The following is a 27,894-nucleotide window of genomic DNA, read 5'->3' on the forward strand; positions in this document are numbered from 1 at the left end:
GTAGACGGCAAGTGTTGAGGGAACTGCTGTGCCAATTTGTGAGTTCATTTCTCTGAAATCATCTCACATGTCCTGCCAGCAATTCACGCTGTTATCATTTGGAATGTGAAGGGAATTTTATGATAAGCTTGGTTTTCTGTTTGTCACAAAATGTGTGGGTTCTGCATTTCCCAGGAGTACAAGATTTTAGGCTCAGCATAATGTTCTAATATGAAAAGCCGTTTTTTGTTTGTCAGCAGTGGAAGATGAAATGCAAAACAACTTGAAATGAAACATCGTAATTTCTCCAATATTTGCAGTAAATGTTTGCCTGGCAGGAGTTTCCATCTATGACTTGCACATTAGAGTCAGTGCTGTGATTGTCACAACCTGGACTGAATAGCCATCACATGACGCCACACAACTGGAGACATGTCTTAGAGGTTCCTAAGGTCCATATGGGGATTCTATGATATTCATTTTCTGAAGATGTCATTCTGATAAAAACATGTGGCTGCCTCTCTTCCTGTCTGTTTGTCCATAGGGGCTTTTGTTTCTTCAACTCTGTGGCCATCGCTGCCAAGCAGCTCCAACACAAACTCAACGTCAGCAAGATCCTCATCGTGGACTGGGTGAGGACCCACTGCATGACCAGCATCACTGGTCCCCACATGGATAGGAATAAACAGACGAAAACCCACTGGCACACAAATGTATCATGGGCACAAACAAGGTCCCAGAAGCAGAGCAGCCCTCTACAGTAGCACTTCTATTTATCATTTTTCTCCATATGAGATCTGAAGGTCACATATACTTAGACACAAAATCACACGCAGTCATATGAACACACACCCACACACACACGTGCAGATATTGATCCGCAGCCAGGTGGTTGCCTCTGTTCACCATGTGTGTTTACATGAGCCTGTACCATGTCTTAACACACCGTGCTCTCTGACATATTACTGCATCAAACACTAATTACTACCTGCTTCATCAAAAAGCTTTTAAGATTGAAACACATTTGCCATTGACAGGGAAAAAGCCTTGTAGGTTTTACAGACTAGGCTCTGCATTTTGGGTCATACGTTCTATGCATACTTCATAATAGGCGAATAGACAACGAAGTTCTCTTTTGATTGATTTAAATTGTTTTGAACAAACATGTGAATCCATCACGGTTTTAATTATGTGTGAAATACCTATTTCGGTCCTCGGCAACTTCCTAACCTGTCATCCAATCACTGTCCAGGATGTTCACCATGGCAACGGCACCCAGGAAGCCTTCTATAATGACCCGAGCGTGCTGTACATCTCTCTACATCGCTATGACGATGGCAACTTCTTTCCTGGTAGTGGACATCCCAGTGAGGTTGGTAGTCTTCCACAGCAGTGTTGTGTTTTTCTCTTTTGTTTGTGTTGTCATGGTGATGGCTGAGTGTTTGTGTGTGTTTGTGTGTCTCTGCATGTACCTAGATACACAAAAGAACACATGAGACTATACTGACAACACAGGTTTTCTTTGTAGAGTAGATGACCTGAGTATATTCTATTACTTTGACTCCTAAGAATACAGAATTTATAATAATACCTCCCATATGGAGATAGATATGTTGGCATAGAAATATTTGGTAAGTGTGTGATTCCAGTGGGACATTAGGGAGATCAAGAGCCTTGTGTTTAGCATATACTTGTCAAAACAGGAAGAATGATTGTAACAATAAATCCCAGAATAATCGACATGATTTAATGCCCCAATTATAACCTCAATTTGGTCATGATGACGGATCACAGTCTGCTCTACACTGGAGAAAAATAGGACAGTTTAGTATGGATTATCTTGCAGTGTACAAGGGATTACGATTAAAAGATCTTTCCTACGATTGGGCATCAGACATCTCAGATCTGTCTCGATTAGATATATATTATACCACTGGAATCTAAGCAATGTAATCTTGTAATTTTAGCTGCCTACAGTAATAAAGATGAACACAAAGTGCTTCAAGTTTAATCTGAAAATGTCTTTTCAACAACATTTAGAATTTCTGTTATAGTTTTTTTTCTTAACATAAATAACTCATATTAGCTTAGTTTGCTTTAGTTCGCTGTCATTCTTGCAACTTTTTGACTTATTCAACATGAAATTTCCAAATGCTGCAAATTTGTTTATCTGGTGAAATCACCTTTTGATTTTGTGTATCTGCTGTAGGTTTATTTTCTTAGTTGTAGTTTATTTAAGAAGCTTCAGGGCTTTGGATGTAATAACTCACAACAGGATGTGTACAGTCGAATTGCATGCCTATGTTTGCATACAGGAAATTGAGATGCCTATGAATTCTGCCTGCGGTCTTACCAGAAACCAAGTGTGATGACTATCCCCAGTCAGATGAATTGACCCCAACTCATGGTGGCATTCACAACCCATTCAATCCCCCCACATCCCCTCCTCTTACACTCCCATCCTCCCCCACAATAATGAGGATAAAATAGTCAATGTTTTCCCATAAAATACCCCGATGAGGGACGGTACATAAAACGCACTGCTGGCTTGGATGTGGCTTTGCCTTAAGTGGCCCCTCAACCTCTGTTGAGCTGTGTGGTAAACCTCTGGAGTCTCGCTGTCCCCCGTGTAGGTATATAACACACCATGGGGTAGGGTGTGATGTCATAGCCATAACAGAGAGTGCCGAGTACCACACAGAAATCAGCGACGGCTTAATCCAGTCCAGCAACTCTTGAAACATGAAAGAGTGAAAGAGGACAGAGAGGAGCGCAAGAGACTTGGAGCAATAGCAGGAATTGGGGTGTGTGTGTGTGTGTGTGTGTGTGTGTGTGTGTGTGTGTGTGTGTGTGTGTGTGCACATGCGTGTGCACATGCGTGTGCATGCGGGTACATTACCAGTTGGCAAAGGACAGAAGGCCTCATGTGTTTTTAGTTTGCCCTGTGAACATCCCGTCCACTGAGAGAAGAATGGAGACAGACGCTCTGCAATGCTCATCAGCATTCTTTCAAACATCCTCTCACACCCATACACACACATTTACACACACACACACACACACACACACACACACACACACACACACACATACACATACACACACAAACACACACACAAAGGAAATTACCATGCCTTGTTGCCAAGAGTATGTCAATCAACCTCCTCATTCTGCCCTCAAACTGACACATTGACTGATGGTGAAGGGCTTTGAGAAGAGCTAAATGGCTGCTAGCAGGACTACAAAGAGAAAGGCAGGAATCTTTAAACCTTCTTTCCAAGAGCCGGGCCTCAGTTCACTCTCTGCCCCAAATATTTGAGGTCAAACTGAGAGAACCTCCATCCACTCTGCCTGGCATTTTGGAAGTGCACGTCAATCTCAATACAGCAAATAAAATTCACTAAAATCATTTACTGTACGTCATAAAATGTAAATATGTAGGTTAGAGTAGTATTCCATGTATGTTTTATTTGACATGTCATACATACCAAACCTACTAAATGTCTTACAGAACACATATACAGTCATTCCAGTTATATACAAATATTATATTTTCAATATATAAAAAGAACATTTTACAAGATCAGGCAGCAATTTCCAAATGTGAAACATTTCCCAGTATAGCTATACCCTAAATCTTGGGAATCATAAATGGGTGTAGCTCTGTTGTGGCTCAGAGTGATTTATTAGGGCCATTTGACAAATTGTATCAAAATCAAAATGGAGGGACAGGGGTGTTGAATTAATAGCCATCCGTCTTTAATTTAGAAATCATAATCACTCCCTGGTGTTGTCTTAAAGAGATGCAGTAACTTTTCCTCGATTGGTGCAATGCAAGGTTTTGGAAGAGTCTTACTTATTTTGTGAACATTTGACACAAATCTGTCATTGTCATGCAGTTTCTCAACTTTCTCTGGGACTCATTAACTCTATTGACATTCACAGAGACTCTTTCTCTCTCTCTCTCTCTCTCTCTCTCTCTCTCTCTCTCTCTCTCTCCATCCAGGTGGGTGCAGGTGCAGGCGAGGGCTTCAATGTGAATGTAGGCTGGACGGGGGGTTTGAACCCTCCCATGGGTGATGCAGAGTACCTGGCTGCATTCAGGTAAAGAATGGCCGTAACCTGTCTTTATTAGGCACATCATATTTCTTTCCATACTATAGTACTCTGCAATTTATAACCTAAAATTAAAGGTCTGCACTGTTTTTTTTTGCTTGTGCAATTCTATTTGCTACAAATTTGATATACTTGCATACATCTAGGCCGTCATAAGTTTCAGTTTGTGACACTGCTTTCAATCAATACTTCATTGTCAAGGTTGTTGTTTACATCACCTCAGGTACTGCTGTCAGTGCTGTACCAGGATGTTGGAAAGCTAGTTTAGCTAATAACAAAACCAGATTTACAATGACAGAATGGCAGAAACCAGCCAGGTCAAGAAAAGACAGAAAGCATATTATTTTAATTTTTTGGATTGAAGTGCGTGCACCAGGAGGACAAACAATAAGCCATTATTTCTCCTCCTGGTTGAAGCCCACTAGAATGCAACACCTTTTTACTGGTGTTTTATCATGCAATTATACTGTAATGCTGGATCATGTTCACTGCGATGAATGACCTGTAGTATCTCAAGCAGGTTTCATCTCTGAGTCCTGATCTCCCCTAAAAAAATGGTTGGCAGTAATCAGTGTCTACACACTTTGTATTAAATGGACAAAATGTTGATATGGTTTTTGCAATGATATAAGCCACAACTTTCCATTGATTGTTGAGCAAAAAAAAACCTTCAGAGATGTGTTAGTGAAACTCACCTTTGGTCTTACCACAATTTTCATTTCATTCAAGCTATTTTTCCTGAATGAATTTACTTTGCTTCTGCTCTGCACTGTGACAAACTCTGTCAGCAACACTGGCTCACCACAAGATGATTAAACATTATGTGAGCTCTACACGGTTCTGCATGCAGCAGACACAGTGGGTGGGCCCCTCGTCAAAGGAAAGATGCTAATGAGCTAACCCATACTGGTAAAAATCCATAGAGCCAATAGGCAGGCTCAGAAACACTTAAGTCCAGTGTTTACTGGAGCTCTGGATGCTTATTAAGAAACAAATGGTCTTTTCCTGAGCAGGCGTCTGGTTTGGGTATTTTTCATCCAGTTTGGTAAATGGCAAGTGTTTTCATGTGTAAAACTTCCTCAGTTAACCACACTGTAGTACTGTACCGTATTGTGTGTTACCCCAAGAAACTTTGCCCTGAATCAAAGCTCTGTGGATAAAGAATGTCCTGGTGGTCCAGTGGTTTGAGGTACATACCATGTAGCTGTGATGTCCGGGGTGGATATCCGGCCAAAGACCTTTGTTGCAAGTCATCATGGGGAACAACCCCATAGTTGCTGCCACTGTCAACTATCAAATTAAGGCAAAAAAAATCCACAATAATAGTAAAAATGTCATTTGGGTTTGCAACTGCAGCAAGATAATCAAGATGTTTAAAAAGCAAAATACATGAAGCGGCACAGAAGGGATTTTTGTAAAAACATATGCTACAAACATTTTTCAGTGGACTTTGCCACCATTCTGTGGATTAACTGGTGCAAATAAAAGCATAACACGCTATGCAGACAAAATTTAATGCATCATGAATTCATGTTTATGCAATTAAGTATCTATTCTGGTGCCAGTTCTGTAATTCAATTTAAATACATGATTTAGACGACGGGATGTTCCAAACTCTGTGTTTCTCTTCAGGATGGAACAGAAAACTAGCGGTTGGTGATGATGTGTGTCTCTGGGGTGTGTGTCAGTGACAGGGGAAATATTGTGGTCGAGAGTGGCGGTAGGACTCTAGTACAATCAAGAGAAAGCTCAGCTGCATTGAGATTAAGTGTCATGACATAGTGTGTCTGTGTGTGTGTGTGTATGTGTGGAGGATTACTAAGGTGGTCAGAATTTAAGGGCAGTCTAATCACCGGTAGCACAGCACACACACACACACACATGTAACGGCCAGTTTCAAAGAAAGAGCATACGTATGTATATATTTTGGCTTGTGCATAGCATGTATGTGTGGATGCACATATTTTCATGTGCTTTTCTCAGTGGCTACTTATGAATGACAAACTATGGAGGAGAGGAAAGCAGAAGAGAGAGAAGAAGTGGGGGGTGCATTGTTAGGGAATCCAAAGGCGGCGTAATTAGGCCCAATGGATCCCAGATGGCTGGCTGTCAGTGACGTGAGAAGAGGGACGAGCTCCTAATAGGAACCAGACGTACACAAACGCCTTTGAACTGCCGCTGAGAGAGAGAGAGAGAGAGAGAGAATCAAACGCGGCATGGGCCATGCGCTCTTGCTAAATAACTGGCAGCGGGAGACGAGAGGAAGTGGGGAGGAGAGCATAGAGGCAAGGAAAGTGCTCTCCCCTGAGTAGAGTATACAGTATGTGGGCGTCTCAGTCCAGATATGTCAAGGGTCTCATTTTTATCTGCTTGTGTCACTCACAAAAACAGAAATTTTTCAGTGTTTGCCACCTGCCTAAATATGCTTTACTTTGACCGTTTTCTAATCTTTATATATCCTGGAAAGTTTTTCAGAGAGCTCGTGCTTCCTTTTTTTCAGAAGTGTTCTGCTTCACATTTAAACAGTTGCACACATTCACACCTGGGAGCTAGCCCACCTTCTAGTGTTGGCCACTTACCAGGAGTGGATCGAGAACAGAGATCAAGCGCTTGGAACATGGACTTTAATAATTTATCTTTCATCATTTTCAAATGGATGGAGTTTTCAATGAAGTAAATGTTTGCCGTTAACAATCCAGAAAAGTATTTTATTGTACAAGTGTTCCAGTCGCAAATCAATCACCTCAACTCTGCAGTAATTTCAGTTTGATGCTGTTTTTTGTACATTACAGGCAACTTAAATGACTTTATTACTATACAGTAACTAATCTGTTACAGTCTATTCTAATGTTAAACAACCCCTCAATGATTTCCCCTCTCACATTATTCTCTTCTATCTACTGTTCCAAGTATTCTTTTTTTTCTTTTTACAAATTATGAACACCTGTTGAAAGCATGATTTCTTATATGTACTATCTAATTTCAGCGAGGCCAGAGGGCTTGCATGAATGTAACGTACCATACAGCATTTGGTTCACAGCATGATCGTTGTTTCCTCTCTTCCACCTCAGAGCCGTGGTGATGCCCATTGCCCACGAGTTTTCCCCTGATGTGGTGCTGGTGTCAGCTGGCTTTGATGCTGTCGAAGGACACGTGTCATCACTTGGAGGCTACAAAGTCACAGCCAAGTGTAAGCCTCAATCAGCACCTCATTCTAATACAGCACACATTCACGTTACAGTAACATACTCTTACACTCACATAGGGACATAGATATGAATCAGTGTTAACATCACACAAAGTGCAGTCTAAAATCCAATCATACTTATTTAGACATATCTGTAATGATTTCTCTGGTGTTGAAAGTGTGTCTTAGTTTCCTGAGGGACCTCTTCCTCATATGAACCTGCTTTTGTTTTTATTTCATTTTTTTACCTCTGTTAATAGTTAATATGAAGTTGTCCTGCATTTTATGTTAATATCCTTATTTTGAATGCAGGATAATAATAAAAACTTAGAGAAATGTAGATGAGCACTGATCTAAATAGAAATGAATGGCATCTATAAGTTAGGGAGCACTGCTCTGAACTATAGATGGTCACCAACACTGAAGGCATCCTTTAATCTCATTAATCAAGTAATTATCTGACTTAACCTGTGTGTGTGTGTGTGTGTGTGTGTGTGTGTGTGTGTGTGTGTGTGTGTGTGTGTGTGTGTGTGTGTGTGTGTGTGTGTGTGTGTGTGTGTGTGTGTGTGTGTGTGTGTGTGTTGTTCTCTACTAGGTTTTGGCTTCCTGACCCGTCAGCTGATGTCACTGGCCGGGGGTCGGGTGGTCCTGGCTCTGGAGGGGGGACATGACCTCAAGGCCATCTGTGATGCCTCTGAATCCTGTGTCAGCGCCTTGCTAGGCATGGAGGTGTGGTGTGTGTGTGTGTGTGCGTGTGTGTGTGTGTGTGTGTGTGTATATATATATGTGTGTATGTGCGCGTGTACATACAGTATACTGTATGTGTGTGTGTTTCTGGAGAAATATACAGTGTGTTTTATCAAACTACTTACTCTTTTTTGTCCCAGGTGGAGCCTCTGTCCCAGTCCGTGTTGGACCAGAAGCCTTGTGAAAATGCTGTCCATTCACTGCAGAGAGTCATCCAGGTTCAGGGTGAGAACTGATACCTCAACACAACACAACCTGTATGATTCAGAGCCCTCAGCAGCACGTCACTCATAGGGTTTGCAGCACTGTGAAAAATATATGCATACACATTTTTGAGTGTTTTCTGTTGTGATGGGTCGTGGGCGCATCAACAAATAAATCCGCCACATGTTAACACACACAGTTTTTCGTCCTATATGCCTGTAGGCCAATGGAGTGAAAACAATAAGAATTGTATTAAAAACAACCTAACACTAATGTTTAAAAATAAATGAAAACATGTTACACGTGCAGATTGCACCAGCAGAAAAGACCTCCATGTTTTTTAGTAAATCAATATTATTATAATACTATTCACTTGTATTTCCACCTGAGCAGACCAACTCGATGGCACAGACGCACACTGACACCTCTTCAAAACCATGTGTAATACTGTATTCCGCACAGCGTGGACACCTTCATTAATTATTTAAATCCTCCGACAGGACACTGGGATTTAACTGTTAATGGACCTTGTTCTGAAAGATTCAGCGTTAATATATTGAGAATGTTTGTGGAACAGCAGAATAGCAGCAGACTATTAAATCTCCAAACCCTATGTTTTGTTATTTTGTCACATTTTAGTGTACTGTATGTTTTACTCTTCAAGTCATTTTTTATTTATATAGCTCCAACTCACAACATAATCTTATCTCATAACACTTTTCATATAGAGCAGGTCTTGACCATACTCTTTTAAGGACATAAGGCATAAATTAGGTTTTTCAAAATGGAGAGGAGGAGCAGAACCGCAGAGTTCAGAATGTATTATTTTGCCTATATTAACTGCACAGATTTACAGAATTACTGCAGAAGCACAGGTTCAGGCTACACCAGTTGCATGTTCACGATCTGTCACATTTCCTGTGTTGCTCCTTACCTTTCAAAATTCAAACATGAAAATCATTTTTACAATATAGATAAATGGAAAATAATTTGCTGATTTTTGCTCCCTGGTGTTGGCTGAAATACATGCGTTAAGTTGAAGATGAGATCAAAGAAATACGCCTGTTATGTTGCACCAGATAATAGTCACACCACGTCATACCATGTTCACCACCTGAAACATGAAAGGACTTCAAGTACTTTTTTTTTTTTTATATAGCTGCAAATGACAGATATCTTAGGGTGAACAACATAATACATTTACACATTATAATTACAGGGATTTTAATGTCAACATTTCAGGGTGTCCAAAATTCTGCATTTGAAATGAAAACTTCTGCTTTGCAACCTTGCTTCTGCTACTTTTGTTTTATTTTACATTACAAACATTTTCAGTTTAATGAAGAAAAACAATCTATTGAATATTTGTCAAGTTAGGGGAACATTTTTCAATTCTCAATCCACTTTTCTAGTTTTAAAATCCCATCAGTTACAATGAACAGAAAATAATTCACTTTCTATTTCTACAAGCTGTAGACTGTTTGTTTTGCTTTTCCATACTCCATACTTTAACTTTGGTCTCTTTATTTCTCCACACAGCACTCTTTCTCCCTCCATCTCCTCATACCTCCTGCTCACTGGCCACCTCTCCTCCTTTACATCCCTGTCTCCCATCCCTCCCTCCAGCCGTCCCACACACACACAGACAGACGCACACATACACACGGCCGCCCTGGCTCCAATTATCTTCAAACACTTCTCTGGCACACGACCTTCGCAACATCCCCTCCTGATTGCACACAAATGTTATCCCAACCAAATTAGATTAATTAAAAATATTTGCAAAGCCACAAGAATGTTAAGCCCATAATTTTGGCCCGGGGTGAAATATGTGCGAATTGCATGCACAGCCAGAACACACACGCTCATAGACGAACACATTTGCAGACACTGATTGATTTGACTTCCACTGTGTGTCACAGGACTCAAGTCTGGAGACCCTGAGAGAACACATTGAATTTGAGTTTACATTTCTGAAATTATCAACATGGATATTTGGACCCCAGGCTGTTTATAAGACAGGCAATGCTTATATTCAGATCAAACAGCTACAACTGGTGGATCAAACACCATGTACTGCTTCTTAATAATGCAGTGCAGGCACTTTCCCTCAAGGAAGGCAGCATTCTGAATGAAAACAATACTGGAATACCAACAACTGAGGCCATTAATCTTTCTCTCTTTCTCCTCCCTTCCTCCTCTCCCTCTCCCTATTTTTCATCTCCTGGCTTCCTGCAGGTGAGTACTGGCAGAGTGTGAAGGATTCGGCCGCCACAGTGGATCTGACCTACCTGCAGGCGCAAAGACGGCGGCTGAGACGAGACTCGGACAGCGAGGCCGTCAGCGCCATCGCTTCGCTGTCGATGGGAGCGATCGCCTCTGACAAGTAGGGACGACATTGTATTCAATATCTTCTGCTTTAGCGACTTTAAGGTACCGCACTTTATGTATCATACGATCTTTGTCTTTTCTCGTTCATTAAGAAAACAGACACGGCCAGAAAAACCGACAGAGAAAGGTGATTCTCTCTGAGGAAAGAGTATCCTGACTGCTGCGTTCAACCAAGTCTATGGAAGCAAGCACACACACACACACACACACACACACACACACACACACACACACACACACACACACAGACAAAGCTACAGTATGCATTTGGACCATCACTGGAAGCAGATGTCCTCCTCAGTTCGACCACTGTATTCATCACCTCACAAAAACTCCTCCACCAGTATAACTAGTGGCTGCAGTCTGATTCAAACACACTGAGCAACAACATTCACCTGGGAAACATTCATACTCTCATGACGCCTCGACAGGCTTTTCCTGGTCACTAAACTGACAAGAAGTGGAAAATAAAGACAACCAGAGGCGAATTTATGAAGGATCTTCACTCTCTTGTAGCATTGGCATGAACACACACTTGACAAAGCACAGCTCTGCAACTTTAAACATTCACCTTTTAAATGACTCCCACAAGACCTGCGAGAGACTCCTCGCACTGTTGAAACCTTGAAGGCGGGGTCAAAGGTCACCTGGGCTTGCTGGAGCCAATCACTCTGAGCGGAAGGAGTCGTCCCTGCAGGACGTGCCGGTGAAGGAGAGCAGACTTATCCTCCGCGTCCCACTATGATGATGTCATTTGTCTGAATGTGACAGCCATCCAATGAAGGAAAAAAAAAACAAAAAAAACCAGGAGCTTCTGAGCGTTTTGCACTGCACCGTTCTGTAATGTGAACTTGACAAGATGGAGGAGACGCAGCCACATCGGCCATGTTGACAATCACAACATCTTGTTCGTTCGTGTTTTTATTTCAATATTCTTTCATTTGACATTTGGCACACATTTGTGAATGTCAGCAGCAGATTTTTGTTGTCGTTTAAGAATCCAGTAAGAGTGAAGCTACAGTGACGTCTGAGATACATATGTTTCATATTGTTTTGAATGTCCACATATTTTCTTAAATCGTCTTTTTTCTCTTTTTTTCTTGGCCTGTCAGTGGAGCACATGCAGCAAGACTCTATATGGCTGCAGTTATTGTTATGGCTCCCCGGCAGATAAAAGAAGACACAGCAGTCTTTGATGAAGTGCATCTTAAAAGCGTAGACATACTGTAGATGAAGAGCTAATACCTCTAGTCATTGGAGTATCAATATCAGGGGAGAAAGAGGTTCTTTACACATCAGCAAAGACAGCGATCACCCATGATGCTTCAGTGCAGCGTGACCAGTCAGAAATGATTGTATATGTGACAATGCAGATCAAATTTTGGATGAGACCAATCAAAAGACTTCATGACAATCCCACACTTAAAGTGCACTTCCATTGCCCTCAGGATTCGAGGATCACAATGACTTGGGTCTTAAAATCTGAACTTTGATAATGTTTGTTAAGTGGACCAGTGTTTCTACCTGTGGATGAGCTTTCCTGCTGTACTTTGTAAATTTATTTGAAACTTTAATTTTATTCATAACAAAGACAAACGGATGTGTACTTTGTTCATCATCGACGTAGCAGCGTTCTGTTTACCGTCAGCGGCGGGGATGTTTTGCTCCCCGAACCAAACAACGACATTTTAGCAGTTATGATGGAGCAATAATACTGAGATAGTTGAATATCCACACAGTGCAATTGGACACAGGTTAAGCGCAACCAAAGTTTATGAGAACAATGTGCCGTCCCAGGACTGGCATGGCTTAAAGAACTTCAAAGACTTTGAAGAGTTTGTGAATGTTTTTTTTTTCTATCCAAACAGCACAAAAAGCACAGGACGGATATATAAACAAATTCATTTCTTAAAAACTTTTATTTAGAGTATGTGTCTTTGAAGTGCTCTTTGTATGTCTAACACAATTTTGACGGTGCTATGGATTATTCCTTTTTAAGTGCAGTACGTTTGCCAACGTACGTTTCTTTCTTTACGTTGAATTGTGAACGCAACTCAAAACCTGTCAAATCTTTGTTAATGTAATTAAAATGTGAAAATGAAGGACGGTGAGTTTCAACTCCATATCTGTAGGACAGTCCGAGCGTAGCTTTGCATAGTTTTACGAGAACATTCATGACAGTGAGCTGACATATCTGATGTCTTATCTTTTGTCTTAATTCATGCAAATTACTTATTTTTGTATTTGATCTAAAACATGTACGTACTTAGAGACCAAATTTTCAGCCTGTGTGCCTTGGAGTATCATGCTGACCAACCTGTGTGAAGGTAGCCTTAACAAACTGGATCTTAGTTAAGACTGCAGGCAAAGTCCAGTTTTTTCTTAACTGACTCTCTGACTTATATCTGTACAGTGTACATAATGACTTTGTTTTGTGTTTTTGTCTGCCTTTGTCTTTTCTACTATTTTTGTTTCCAAAAGAAATCCTTAATAAAGGTAAATTACCAAAATCACCACGGCTTCCTCTCATATCTGAACTACTACTGAATGCTGACACGTCATGCATTATCCCTTTGATTTTCAAAATATTACAGTCATATACAGCATTAAAAAAAAAAGAGTTTTATTGTCCACAGGAGCTGACACAATAAAGATTATCAAAAGCAAATGCAAAACAATACAAAAGAAACATGATCAAACAGTAATTAGACTACTATGGTTTCAAATTAATCCTCCATATTGTGTCTGAAATCATCACTTTGGCGCATTTTACAAGAAACTTTCTGCCTTTATTGTTTGCATTATTCAGTGAAAACGCTCACAGCAAGTTTGCAAAGATATTTCATAAAGCTGCAGGAAATAGACATTAATCAGATTGTCTTGCATTTTAAAATAAAACTTTCTGCAACGCTCACTAATAACAGAAAAGCTAAAGTGAAAATAAACAGAAGTGGAATAGTGGCTAAAATGTGATCAGTGGTTTAAGACATTTTCCCATGGGCATTTTTCATTAAAGCCAAGTATAATGCATGAGCAGAGTTAAAGTAATACAGAGTGCATAGACCGAATTCACAAACAGATACACTTCAATTTAAAATACACAGAAAGCTATCCAGTTACTACAGCACAACAAAGTAGAAGTTCTGCATCAGATTCCTCATGCTCCTCTTTTTCCCACAAGACTGAGCTTTGAGAGCCAGAGCGATTAGCTTATTAGCATTTTAGCTGTAAACATTCATTGGCTGTGACCGCCCTCTAACCATCACTGTGCCATTATCATTAGTCATCTTAAAGTCTGTCTGGCAGTGAGTCATCCGATGTGAAGAGTCGGGTGGATGATGGTTATCACGGTGTTACCCAAGGCACTCGAACCAGCAGCCATTTTGTTTCATTGTCAACGCAGGCCAGCTGTTTGTTGTTTTTGTTTCCTCTTGTTTTCATCATTCATCAAATGTTCAGCACTTGACTGTCATGTCCTCACCAGTGTTTCAGAAACACAGGACTGTTAGAGTCAAGCTGCAAGTGTCATGAGTCGAGCATGTGTCCAGAGAAAGAGAAAAAGGGGGGTTGTCTTGTGAGGCAGGAACATATTTCTTCTTTGAGTGTAGAGTGTAGAGAATTTTCCATTTGTCAGTTTTCTGAAGAGATAAGAAACACAGAGATGAGGTAACATTAGAAGTAGCATGTTCCAGATAAGAAGACATGTCATACATGTGTGTCATTCTGAATCATTTCTGCACAAAACAAAAAGAAAGTCTTGAGATGTGTGTTGAGGTTATAAAATGTGTGTACAAACAAACACTTCTGTTTAGTGGAAAGTGGAAAAATCCCTACAGCTCCTTTAACTTCTCTCTTGTTTTAACAAGCAAACATTTCATCTGGAGCGTTCTCAGTTCACCCTAATTACAGTGTGTCTTTCCACCCTTCAAGAAAAGACACACAGAGAGAAGAAGAAGTCAGAAAGAGTTAGACGTATGTTTGTGGGTGTCACATGACTTTCATTATGCCATAAAATGTGTAAACTGTAACACAAAAGCTTGTATTTTGTTGTGTAATGTAAGTGTTTGCATTTGCTTTTATCATGTATAAACAAAAGTTACTTTTAAAGCTGACAGTTATCTGTCTTGTTTTTCAATATTCAAAGTTACAATCCTTAAGATTTGAATAAAATCAAACCCTGTGTTTCATACTGCTTGTGGTCCGCAATTTTTCTGCAATAGTATGATTTATGTACTGTACATTCAGTAATTACATCTCTATATCGTAGTTTTTATTGGTAGTGGTGGACTGCACCACACGATTTGGATGCCTACCTAAGCATGGGAGATTCACAGAAAACAATCGTTGAGGAAAAACATTTAAATGTGCTTCTGGAGTATTTTTGGAAGCATTTACATTTTTAATTGTACTACTTTTTTTTAAATTATTATTTAAACTTTTATTTTAAATCACACATAACCCTTTTTGTTTCTGTGAATTGTGTGTGTAAATAACAGATCCTGATGCATTTTGGACCCAAGTTATGCTGCGTTTGGTTGCCTACGTGTCAAACCAGAAGTCAGTCCTCCATAACTCTCTATCCCTGCAGCTGTCTGAGCAAGGCCAACACACATGCAAATACACAAGCACATATGCATGCAGCAGTCAAATGCACATACAGTAATACACACGCACACACACACACACACACACACACACACACACACACACACACACACACACACACACACACACACACACACACACAACCCTCCCACCTGTGCTCGGCTCACAGTTTGGCTCTCTAAAAATAAAGATGACTATCAGAAGCCACAACTTCTGGATGAGACTTTTAAAACGCAGATGAGCCGCAGAGGACTTTACATCTGGTCCCAGATCAGTCCGGAGTGAAAGCCAGAGATTTAATATGCACAGCAGAGCATCCAACAGCTGGTCAGTCCAAACTGTAAAACATACGCACACACACACACACACACACACACACACACACACACACACACACACACACACACACACACACACACACACACGGACGCAACAAAGCCAGGAGTTTCCGGCAGAGGAAAGATCAGTGACAGGCATTTTGATTATAGTATAAACAGAAGGGAGAGTATTGTTTTTTTCCAACTCAAACAGAACAATCCTCTCATTCTGAAAGTTTCATCCTGAGCCAGACACCCACATGTCTTAAAATCATGCTCATCAAAATGTACAAATATGTCCGCTGGGCATTCATGTTCGTGTGTGTGTGTGTGTGTGTGTGTGTGTGTGTGTGTGTGTGTGTGTGTGTGTGTGTGTGTGCATGCTATAGGCTATCGAGGTTCACAGTGACAGTACAAAATATTAGGGATACATTTCATGTAGTATACACATGGTGTAAACCCAGGTCAAATCAATTATCCAGTTGTTGGGTGGACAAAATACAAAAACACCTTCAACAAGGAACTGCAATCCAATACATCGCTATGAATTACAGCCTCAACTCACATAACATGGAACATTATACACTTTAACATATTGTCAAGTTTACGATTATTTTGTCCACCCCCTACATACCACCCACCATGGAGGGGATGTGGATCAAGAAAAGCAGGATTTTTAAGCTTGCGGAAAACTGAAAAAGAGGCTGCAACTTTACTTTTTGGATGACATCCTTGATATTCTCTGTGGGTATTTACATATAGAAGCGACTACACTACATGTCATTAAACGCATATATACATACTGTTTTAAATTACACCACACAGACACACAGACACACACACATGCTGTCTTTGATGTGTCTCAGACTCTTTCTAACCTCATCATCTTTCCTAAAATTAGACGTTCTGGTCAGTTTCAGGCCTTGAATTTCTAGCACTTTCTGTGGCGGCCCCTGCTGAGCTGATGATAACAGGCAGAGCAGGCAAAGTGGTAGGTAATAACTACCACGCTGCGTTCAAGGACGCTCCACTGAGTGGAGACCTCGACGTCCGCTGCTGGAACCACTGGAGGTTTGATAATAACGCGGAGTGGAACACCTGCAGTGTGCACATGGCTGGGGGCTGCATGTGTGTGTCTGGACAGTGTAATGTATATATGTTGTTTGTAGCCTGTGTAGTAGTACTTGTAGTATTATTTGTGATTCCTGCACAGTGAATAGCTTGAAACTCTGTGAGAATGCATTCATGTCTGTTCAAAGATCTGCCAGTGTATGTGCCTATTTGAAAAGTGTTTACCTTGACCTGTCATCCAGCTGTTTAAAAAGTGTGTACTCCTTCCAGCACAGCAACACACATTCACCTCTACACAGTCTCTGCACCTCGTCACATTTCTGCCCCTCGCTCTTTTTTTCGTTTAAGTGCTTATCTTGAATGTTGTCATTTTAATTTGAAGGACTTCCTGGCTGCCTTTTTTTTTCCAAAAATAAAAACTGTAAGTCTTATAAAACTAAAACCAGGAGAGGGGGAAGATTAAATCACCGAAACAACATCTGTAAGTGTATACTAATCTGCAGATGTGTTCACAAACACACACACACACACACACACACACACACACACACACACCACAGGTAATTAAAGTTCACTACAAACACACACACACACACACACACACACACACACACACACACACACTGCACAGGTAATTAAAGTTCACTACAAACACACACACACACACACACACACACACACACACACACACACACACACACACACACACACACCATTACACAGGCCTGTGTGCCTGACCCTAACCCTGGTATACACACCTTCCTAATACCTCACAACTGTTTCCAATCTAAAGGTTCCTGCTAGTCTGGGCCCCGGCGGGGCCTGATTGCACGATACAAGATCCTGAGGAGAGAGGGCAAGGCTGCAGGGGAGAGAGAGAGAGAGAGAGAGAGAGAGAGAGAGAGAGAGAGATATGTGCCTCCACTTATTTCTCCCCACTCTCCCTTTCTTTCCCTCCTTTCATGCTGTACCTGTGCAGGAATCTGGTGTCTGTTAAACTGGTTGAAAAAACCCAGACCCTGTGTGAAGTCGATCCTACAGATTCTGGAGGAAAACATTTGTCTTAAATACATCAGAGGTCTGTCAAACACTAGAGAGTTTAGATTATGATTATGATAATGTGCTTTTAGTTCAGTTTAGTCAAAGTGAAACAACCAAAGTGCTTAAAAATGCTTTCTACGAAACAATGCTCCTAAACCTTTGATTATGTTTCAGTTATTGTATTAATTGTGTTCTTTAATGTTGACTGTTGCCATGACTTCAAGAGAGGTTTGTTCATATATTAGATGTGTTTGGACAGGATTTATAGACATTTCCTTTTTTTATTTCTTTTTTTTTACGAACATTTTAATACTTTACCTGATTTTAAAATTAACATTTACATTATATATCATTTGTTGACATTTTTTACATTGTTATAATTTAATGTGAAGCATTTTGTATTGTAATCTTACATTAAATATTTTACACAAGCTATATATTACGTGCAAATTAAGTTTAGTTAGATCTGTTTTTTTTTTACTTTTGTTATTTATTATTTTTTAAATGACTCTTGACATTGACATCTTGTTTGCAAGAGTTGCACCCTGAATGGCAAAATAATTTGCAGAAACTGACACAGAACCAACACTTTATTTGATGGCTTGTTATCTGAGCTACGTCACATTTATTAACTAAATCAGTTTTGTGTAACAAGCCAATAACTAACAGCAACCTTTTATAAAATCAGTAAAATGTCCTAGAACCATTTTAGTTTTATGACTGAAGATAATGGATTCAGTACTAGTTTGATAACAAAAAAATATTCACATTCAAATATTGGAATTTGCATACATAATTTGCATTAAAATATAACTGACATGGTTTTCCCAAATGTTATTATATAACTTGGAGAACAGCTTTGTATATTTTGTATATTTTTATTGTATATTTCTACACCTGAATGCAAGGCTAAACTAACTTCATAGCTGTAAAGTACTGTATGTACACAGAGGCCCAATCAGTTAATGTTGATGCGTTGTAATTTAGTAATCTTAACAGTTTATCTTTCTATTGAAATTTCAATAGTTTATGCGCAGTCATAAATGTGCTTTATAGAACAACTTTGCTTGAAGTTCTTTAGTCTGAATACATCTGTGATCGAACCTTTTCATAATAATGTATGCTGCATGTCTCAAAATGTTTTATTTTATCTTTGCGTCTATTTGAACTGGATACTTTAAGAGGTCTTAACCAGCACAGATTTGTTTAATTCCTGCCTGGGGATTTTGTTTGCAAAGTCCATTTGTGGTATTTATTTGTTGAGCTGAAAGGATACAAATAATATACTGAAACACTCTTGAGACTATGTGGAACATAGAAGGAAAGACACGTGCTGATGACATGGTGAATACAGAAGTGAGTGTACACATGTGCATGTTTGCATTTGTATGATTTCTGTATGTGTTCATGCCGTGTGTGTGTGTGTGTGTGTGTGTGTGTGTGTGTGTGTGTGTGTGTGTGTGTGTGTGTGTGTGTGTGTGTGTGTGTGTGTGTGTGTGTGTGTGTGTTGTCCATACCTGAGGGGCTGCAGTGGAGCGTCTTGTTGCACTGGACTAAACTGTAGGAAAGACAAGGGAGAGCAGTGGAAGTGGAAACAATGGAGGGGAACAGGGTGAACTGTGAGAGGTTTTAGTTGCAAAGATCCAACTCTGAATGTTAATAATGGTGTAGAGATGGAGTGAACCATTATAGAGCACATAGATAGAGCAGGAATTTATGGAAAGGTTTTAGATGAAAAGGTTAAGATCAGACCAAAAGGGGAAGAAATCAGAGGTCAGAAAATGGGGGCAAACACAGACACAGGCAGCGGGGTGGAAACGAGAGGGTTTAGGAGAGAAGTTTGATGGGATACTAGTGGCTGGCGGACATGGCCCAGGCCCCCTCCATCCTCCAGACGGAAAAGGCGTAGCTCAGTCTTTCATGGGCCAGGTAGTTGCAGCTGGCCAGCTTGGCGTCCATCTCATCGCTCTGCAGCACCTGGTAGAGGAAGTCAATGTAGCGTGAGGCCAGCTTCAGGATCTGGATCTTGCTCAGCTTGTCTGAAGGTAGCGTGGGGATGATTTTGCGTAGAGAGGCGAAGGCATCATTCAGGGACTGAGTGCGTTGACGCTCCCGCACATTGGCGATGACGCGCTGAGAGTGGAGGTCCTCGAAGGGTTGATCCAGCCTGGGGCCCAGCGACGTGGGGGCCAACGATACAACTGTTGAAGGGCTTTTCTTCACTTTCTTCGGAACAGACGGCAGCAGGCTGTTGGGGCTGCCGGTGCTGCTCTCCTCTGACTGACAGAGGCTGTCCTTCTTAGGGTAAGGGGAACGTTTTCGATTTCCTGTTTGGAGGGTCTTCTTCGATCCTCTTTCCAGTTCCTCTTCGCTGGCCCCTAGACCTCCTTCGGGGGAGTTGGTGCAGGACACCTCTTCTCTCATTGTACCGTCCACCAACAACCTTTCAGCCTCCACTGCAAAGAAAAGACGCTGTGATGCTCTTTTTCAAGCGACAACAAACCTGAACTTGACAAGCTTGTTTAACAAAAGTTTTCTCTCTTGTCAAAAAAAGTTACGGCTTCTGAAGCTCCATCGGATTGGACGTGGCTCTGGCTGCCCTGTTTCCTGGTTACCTCGTTAAATTTCTCACTTTCACATTCCCCCTCTCAACCTGGCAGACAGAACAACAACAAACCATCTGACAGGCAGGTCCACCTCCGCCTCTTTTATACCCAAACTCTAACCCGGGGCCTGCGGGCAGTTCTCTTTGGCTAAGCGGACTTCCAGAGGGCGTGGTCCAGCCTGAGCCAGGCAGAGAAGCAGGAAGTGTGCGTTAGCTGGGCGGGTGATAGAGGAAGGGGGTAAGTGGCCCTCTCAGCCAATAAGAAGTGCTGTGTCTAATGTTGCAGGGATGTCTGAGGCTTTATGGGTTCCAGATTTGGGGCTGGAGCGTCAGTCCGTATGCACCCTCATGTCTGCATTCTCGTTCATCAACTCATTATTAGGACATAAATTAATCTAACCCTTATATTTCTGACAGACATTGATGTAAACTTTAATATTGAATATTTAATATATAGTATTTCTATGAACACACATTCTCAACAGCTATTGTTCTACAACATTAAAGCTATCAATCATGTGCATTGATGCAGCGCTAAACGTTTTTCACTTTTTCCTTTAACATGGGAACAAGTGTGAGTTCACACCAACATTTGTCTGCCATGGTTTTTATCATGCTGATAACCAGACACTATAAAAACAAATCCGTTAAACCACAGGTCACAACGTTGACCGAGTCAATGAAAATACCGCAGATTAACAGACTGAAGGAGGATTTATAGGTCAAACAATGCACTTTATGATGTGGATATTTATGTTTATAAATGGCACAAATTACAAATTTGGCCATGACAGACCGTAAAGTCCTCCAAACCAAAAAAATGATTTTTCATAAATCTATTCGACCGCAGCAGCTACAGTAGATCTGAGACAAAATGTGAAGTTGTGCAAGCACACATCCTAGAAAGAATTTCATAAGATGAGCTTTTTCCTGACATATCATTGTGCCTGTAAACACTAATGTATACTGAACTACTGAAAACCTCTAAAGACATCTGTTATCTAACACCTAACCAGTGCTTGGTTTAGAATAGTGACGTCAGCTGCTCCTAGTCATCTATATGTTGGGTTGGGAAGGCAGCTCAGACAGGACCCTAAATAACCCCTAACCTCAGTGGCCCAGTGACCTCAGTCTGCAGAGGTGAGAGAGCACCTAATTGTGCCATCCATGGCCTCTGGGCAGAGCCGACACATGTTCCACCTCCATACCGCGAACCCATCTGGGTCTGCAGCCACTTAGAGACATTTTCTACACGTCGGCAGTCATGACACAGCAGACAGATCTTCTTGAGAAAATGATGAGACATATAGCTCAGGTTCATGTTTGTTCAATCCGTGTAGAACAACCTACAATCTTGTGCAAATCTGCTTTTGAAATCCAAATCAGTTTCCCAACATTGTGTCTGTTTATACCTTCATGCGTCACGACTTGAGTGACTCATGTGTGGATCACTGCAGATCAATCTTGCGGGAGTTTTCCGCTGCTTTAAGCTTCGGGAATCTGGTACTTTTTGATGACAACATACTTAATGGTAGCCTTTATATTTATATTTATATTTTATAACACCTCCAAAAAATATTTTACAAGAGTTGTTGCATCTTTGACGTTTCTAAAACTGGCTGAAATTCAGTCACTGTCCAAAGATGTTATATGAAGACGCAGAGACAAGACATTCAGTAACTTGTATTACTTACTAACAAAAGTTTCGTGAGTATTAATTCTCAGTAACTAAACCTCATTTCAGTCTTGACACGCTGCTTGACAGCTTTAGCCAACCATTTGGGTGTGATTGCCGCGGCATTTGAAGGGCTGTGTGTGCTGAGAGCAGTTCAGAAAATTGTTGATGAGCCTCGTGATTGCACTGGTTTACATTTCATTCAGAGAGGGACGTTGAACGGAAAGTAGCTCGATCCCAGTTGGGTTCAATCAACTTGGAAGAAAAAAATCTTCTGGCCATCAAAGCAAGGCCATGGACAGAGACAGTGAATTATATGAGGTTGTATTTACATAACAGGCCAAGTCAACTTCAGGATTAACTGGTATTAGAATTGGGTCTTATTGGGAGCTCTGGTTTGAGACAGTGGAGGGACAGGAAAGTCATTGTTGCTGGGGCTAATCTCGGGAGCTGCCGCTTACCTTTTGCGAAAGCGTGGCTCCGTGCCACCATCATGGAAAAAATGAGCTAACGAAGCGAGTAGGCCTACAGGAATGTCATGGCATATAGAAGAACAGAAGGGGAGAGAAAAGAGAGGGAGAATGGGAGAAGAATAAGAAAAGGGGAAAAGAAAAAGAGAAGAAAGGAGAGGGAGAAGGGGGAAAAAAGTGAGGCTGTCCAAACAGAACCAGATGCAGGAGTGTGGAGGCTCGTTTGATCTCTGTCCTCATAGGCTGATTGATGTTGCACATTTCATTTCCTTGTCAGAGTCTTGACATAATGTTTCACTAAACACTCGGGCCCTGCTCTCGTCTTTGTTTTATTTCCACGGGGGTCATAATTAACCCTTTCTGGAGCTGAGAATAGATCATACACATCAATATATATCAATATATATGGGCTTACACACACACACACACACACACACACACACTGGTGCTTGGATATCAAAGAAGACCAATGTATTGTCTGTTTCTGTCTCTACAACACATGGTTTGGTCCTGACTGAAATACTGCACTGAGGAGCGGCCATGTTGAAACTTTTGAAGTTCCCCAGGAAAAAAAAAAAGAAGGAAAACTGTTTCTTTACGTTCGTAATGCAGTCAATTCAATTACCGTCATCCACCAAAAGGTCGAAGCACTGCAATGACGTGCTCAGCTGGTAGGAGCGCGGCAGTGTGACCAATCATAAATGATGTGTTTGGAAATCCACGCTGGCTTGACAAAAGGAACTAATCATTAAATTCCTCCTCACCTTCACCTCGGGATTTTCTTCACCCTCCTGGATGCCGTTATTGATGTTTGCTCACAGCACACTACACCCTCCTCCACTGCTCCTCCACCCCTTACCCACCCGTCCACGGCTCCATCCCTCCCGAGGAGCCCATAGTGGCACAAAGGCAGACATCTGGGACCCATTTCCCCCCTGGAGAAGCCCTTCCTGTGGGGTATCCACTTAGAGGGGTTCAGGAGGAGCGGGGTGGGGGGGACTGAAGGGCTGAAGGTGCATGGTATGTGGGGGATGGTGGTGATGGGACTGGATGGAGTGAAGGGGGGGGGGCTTGCAAAATGATAATGATGATGAGAGGTGTGAATGATAAGCAAATCTAATGCAAAATGTGTAAGGGTGGGAAAAAGGTTCAGTAGTCAATGTTTGACCACCATTGAACACAGAATCTTTACCTGCCTTTTCTAGATGATGACCAGATGAGTAAGGAATAGTTCAGCAAATTGGGAAACACACTTATTTACTTTTTTTGCCAAGAGTTAGATGATAAGATTGTTATCACTCTCATGTCTGTTCGTTAAATATGAAGCTGGAGTTGGTAGCTGCTTAGCTTAGCCTAGCTTAGCATAAAGATGGAAACTGCTGGCCTGGCTCTGTCCTGAGGTACAAAACCAGCCGACCAGGACCTCTTAACCTCAGTAGCTAATTGACATTTTTTTTTATGTTCAATCCTCACAACAGTTGTATACCAGAGCATGTTTCTCTCCCATCCCACAATGCTGTGTGGAGTAACCAGACCCTCCTCCACTCCGCAGCGTGTGGATGGTCTGGCAAAGCGAGACTATACAGGTAGATGGATTTGTTTCTTTAGGACAGTGTTTTGTGATAAATCCAATTCATAAAGAGATTTTATACAAAGCGGAGCTTGTAAGAAGAGAATATATCTTATTAGATATTCTAATTTATATAACTAATAAACCAACATAGGCCCTGAAAACATTTTTTTTGTGAAATTAGGTCCTCACTATGAATGCAGTTTTGATTATTTCACATGAGAGATTTCTGTCTGGTGGTTTTTGTCTGTGGTCCTCTTGGCTCATATGGAAAAAAGATGAAATAGGCCTACATCTGTGCACCATTCACAGTATTTGAATCAAAATGGGACAGTTGTGGGGCTGTTTGCTCATGTTGCCAGGCCACTGTCAATCAAACCACACTACACCAACACAGTCCTGATGAAGCAGATCTGCTAGGTTTTTATTTGTGTTAAAATCTGTATAAATAATATTGATTTTTTTTGTTTTTTGTTCACGTTTTTTATTTGAGTGTTGCTTATTCACTCTTGAATAATTCATGTTATACAGAAATGTATATAAGTTGTATAATAATACGTTTAAAGTGCTCAGAAATTGAATATACAGTTCCATAACAACTGGCAACCTACATCTGCTGATGAAGATCATGTACGAATCAAAGCTCCAAAAGATCAACTGAACGGACCTTGATGTGTTTTGTCAAATATGTATAGGTACCTTTAACATGTGTTTTTCAAATATAAAAGTGCAATCATGCATTAAACCTTCCCTCCCGCGCTGCGTGCAAGCCTGTATTATTCTTGTTTAGATGTGACTTATCTTCTTGTATTAGGCCGTAATTTATCATAATATTTAGTACTCAAGCTTCCTTCAAATGTCCCTGCTTTCATGTGTAATTTAGCCAATATCCTGCTCTGGCTCTGATTACAGTGTTTAAGTGCTGGGGTTCATCCATGGCACATTACAAACAGTCCCAGTGGAGCTCACAGCTGAGCTGGGGTTACAGCATGCTGGGCTGGTGTACGCTGAGCAGCAGGTTAGGCTGGATAAAGCCGCGTGTGGCTTATTCTGGGACATCCAGGGAAGATGCAGTGTAGGATAGTTAGGAGCAGACATCCACTGTGTGTAGTTGAGACACATTTCAATACCACTCACTAATAAGGCACTCTTTATAAAGGGCTTTTAAGTTGTAAAAGCTTTATTATTATTATTTATTATAAGTTATAATCTATTAATAAGAACAAATGTAGGGTTGCCAGGTTGTGGAAACCCCCTTCCCTTTGGTAATAATAACGTTATAGCTAAATGTAGGTAATCATTAATAAAGATACCTTTTCCAGAAAGTAAATGGTTATATGATACAATCACTCACAACCTGGCAACCCAAAAGTTGTTATTATTAATGACTTTAACATTCATATAAGGCAGTGATGGAGAATGCGAGTCCTAGACTCAGGACACAGGACTCGACTCAGACTCTTCTTCTTCTCTTACTCTCTTACTCCCTCACTTTCTTCTTTGACTCAGACTTGGACTCGGATTCAAACACTGGGGACTTGAGAGTGGACTCTGACTCGATAATTGGTGACTCGGCTACAACTCTGATATAAGGCATTACTAAGTTACTTAATAAAGGTTAATAAAGCCATGAGTTAGTAGAACATATAATGCCTTTACGAAGAGGGCCTTATTTAAAAAGTGGTAGCCAAGTTTTTTAAAGAAATGTGTCTCCACACACTTCACAAACAAACAAGTGGTAGATATCACATGAAATGTTTTAGGATTTGAGGCTAGATGTGTGTGTGTGCATGTGTGTGAGTGGGAAGGTTTTCTTGAATGTTGCATCACATCATGTCCTTATGTGCACACAGCAGGTCATATGATCTCCATGTGCATGTGATAATGTGGTACAAGGGCAACACAAAAACACAAGAACAGCTGGACAGTCATTTCTATCTGGATGAAAAGGAATCGATCTTTGCATTTCTATCAAACTCGTTACCACACATGACAAACTGGAAAAACACTGCTTTTCAGTTAATAATGCTGACTAATCAGCCAGGCAGAAAGACGCTGACGTGATCAAGCACTAGGCTATATATAGCAAATCATCACATGAAAAGTCGTTTTTTCGCTGCTGAGTCAGCTATACAAATTCAATGTTTTAGGTTCACTTTCTTTGCAAACACTAATAAGACTCTCAGTGAGTCAGCAGATCAGAGCTGACCATGTGTTCGCTCGGGTTGGTAAAATCCTGTTTCAGCCTGAACTTCAGAAATTAGCATATCAAGCAACAAGAATGCTGCTTACAGGAGGACCTTTTACAAAACGTGTGCACCTGAACGCTGACAGCAAAATAAAGGTAGCCTATGTGATGACGCCCAATCACAATATAGGCTGTAAAAACCTTTATATTCACACCAATGCAAGAAAAAGGCTATGGATAGAAAAATAAATCAAAATCAGACAAATGTGGATCAAATGCTCTCTTGTTTTGATGGGCTAGGTACAATGAGCTCTCTTCTCAGTTACCACTGCAGTAAATCAGAATATCTTTATATTGTAAGGGCAGTTAAACACCTTTTAGACTCTCTACAAGGTTGGCTTCTTGTTCGAGTCAAACGCTGCTGTCTCCAATCTCACACTTCAAATACTGGTTACTGGAAGCAGTGTCAACCAAGGATCTCCGGGATTAGGCACTATCACGCATCCATTCCTGTCAAACTCACAGTGAAGCACTGCCTGCAAGGTAGAGAGGAATGCTGCGTTTCTACAACAGAGCTATTGCATTAGAAACATCAACAGGGCCAGCTTCAAAGGGGTAGCGCCTTCACATTGAATCAATCCCCACTTCCATTAGATTAGATGAATTCACCGAAGTTACATTGTGCTAACGTTTCTTTATGGGTTCTCAAATCCCTCGCTCTGGTTCTGGTTCCCCCTGTGAAGCCACTTCAAACAGCCTCTGCCATGGCATATCCCTTTGTGCTCTAAAACAGCAAATATGTGTCTCTCTAAAATGTTTCAGATGCGAGCTCACAGTGGTCCCAGAGGCACAGACAGCATCGCACACAGAAAACTCAGATTCAGAGGAGGGATAAAAACTAAGGTAGGGCATGTGCTGTTAACATGCAGGTCTGAAGGGGGAGAGTTTGAATGACTGATGAGTGATGAGAGAAGCTGATAAAGATAATACAGAGACAAAGAAAGGAAAAGAAAAAGCAGATAGTGTGGGAGAAATCCGGCAGCAGTAAATCAGAGTGGTAATAAGGAGAGGCAGGAGGGGGGGGGGGGGCTGCAAAGGTCTGGAAACATGTGTTTCAGTTTGTAAATAAAACAGTAAATTGCTATGGATATTGCTTAAATATCTGTGGGCTTTTGTACCTCGCTTTGCGGAAGTTCCTCGGAAATCATTCTGGGACTGCCTTCTTAAAATGCCAAAGCGGCTTCTTAATGTCAAAGAGGCCATCTGGTTCTCGACCAATTCAAGATGTTTGCTTTTCATTTAGCGTTTTTCCTCCTGACGCTTCTTTTTTTAGATCAAATGCTTCATTTTTTTGTATCATTTATACCAATGGTCAGATTTCACAATCAAACTGTTAGCTAGCACGCATCACAGACATGAGTCAGCTGTGAATCCCTGTTCCCCTTTTGGTGGAAAGTAACTAAGTACTATTACTCAAGTACACTTGATTTGCATTTTATGCTACTTTGTACCTCTACCCAACTACATATCAGAAGGAAATAAACGTTTTACTCCTTTACGTTTATCAGACAAATACAGTTACTTTAACAATCACCATTTTACAGGCTACAGAACAGATGACCAACCTATAACATATTATAGATTAGACGTTATAGATTCAACTTTCCAATAGTATATAAAGTAGTTAAAACGCCAACATTAAAATGCTGCTTATACATCAGTAATAAT

General features: G+C 40.9%; 2 protein-coding genes across 4 annotated transcripts in view; one reads left to right on the forward strand and one right to left on the reverse strand.

Moving 5' to 3' along the window:
- LOC144516643 (histone deacetylase 7-like) overlaps positions 1 to 12,539 on the forward strand; it is a 43,210-nt gene extending 30,671 nt beyond the window's left edge. For all 3 annotated transcript variants that reach the window (XM_078248113.1, XM_078248112.1, XM_078248114.1), the window contains exons 18-25: positions 524 to 611; positions 1,232 to 1,351; positions 3,986 to 4,083; positions 7,167 to 7,285; positions 7,878 to 8,011; positions 8,170 to 8,254; positions 10,472 to 10,619; positions 10,717 to 12,539. In XM_078248113.1, coding sequence (XP_078104239.1) covers positions 524 to 611; positions 1,232 to 1,351; positions 3,986 to 4,083; positions 7,167 to 7,285; positions 7,878 to 8,011; positions 8,170 to 8,254; positions 10,472 to 10,619; positions 10,717 to 10,765 — 841 coding nt within the window. In that variant the 3' untranslated portion in view covers positions 10,766 to 12,539. The remainder of the gene's footprint in view (positions 1 to 523; positions 612 to 1,231; positions 1,352 to 3,985; positions 4,084 to 7,166; positions 7,286 to 7,877; positions 8,012 to 8,169; positions 8,255 to 10,471; positions 10,620 to 10,716) is intronic.
- Positions 12,540 to 19,475: 6,936 nt separating this feature from the next.
- On the reverse strand, positions 19,476 to 20,434 carry LOC144516644 (twist-related protein 2-like). Its single transcript, XM_078248116.1, has one exon. The coding sequence runs from the start codon at positions 20,080 to 20,082 to the stop codon at positions 19,510 to 19,512; it is 573 nt and encodes a 190-aa protein (XP_078104242.1). The 5' UTR covers positions 20,083 to 20,434; the 3' UTR covers positions 19,476 to 19,509.
- Positions 20,435 to 27,894: the final 7,460 nt, after the last annotated feature.

Source organism: Sander vitreus, chromosome 4, assembly GCF_031162955.1.
Source record: "Sander vitreus isolate 19-12246 chromosome 4, sanVit1, whole genome shotgun sequence".
Lineage (NCBI taxonomy): Eukaryota > Metazoa > Chordata > Actinopteri > Perciformes > Percidae > Sander > Sander vitreus.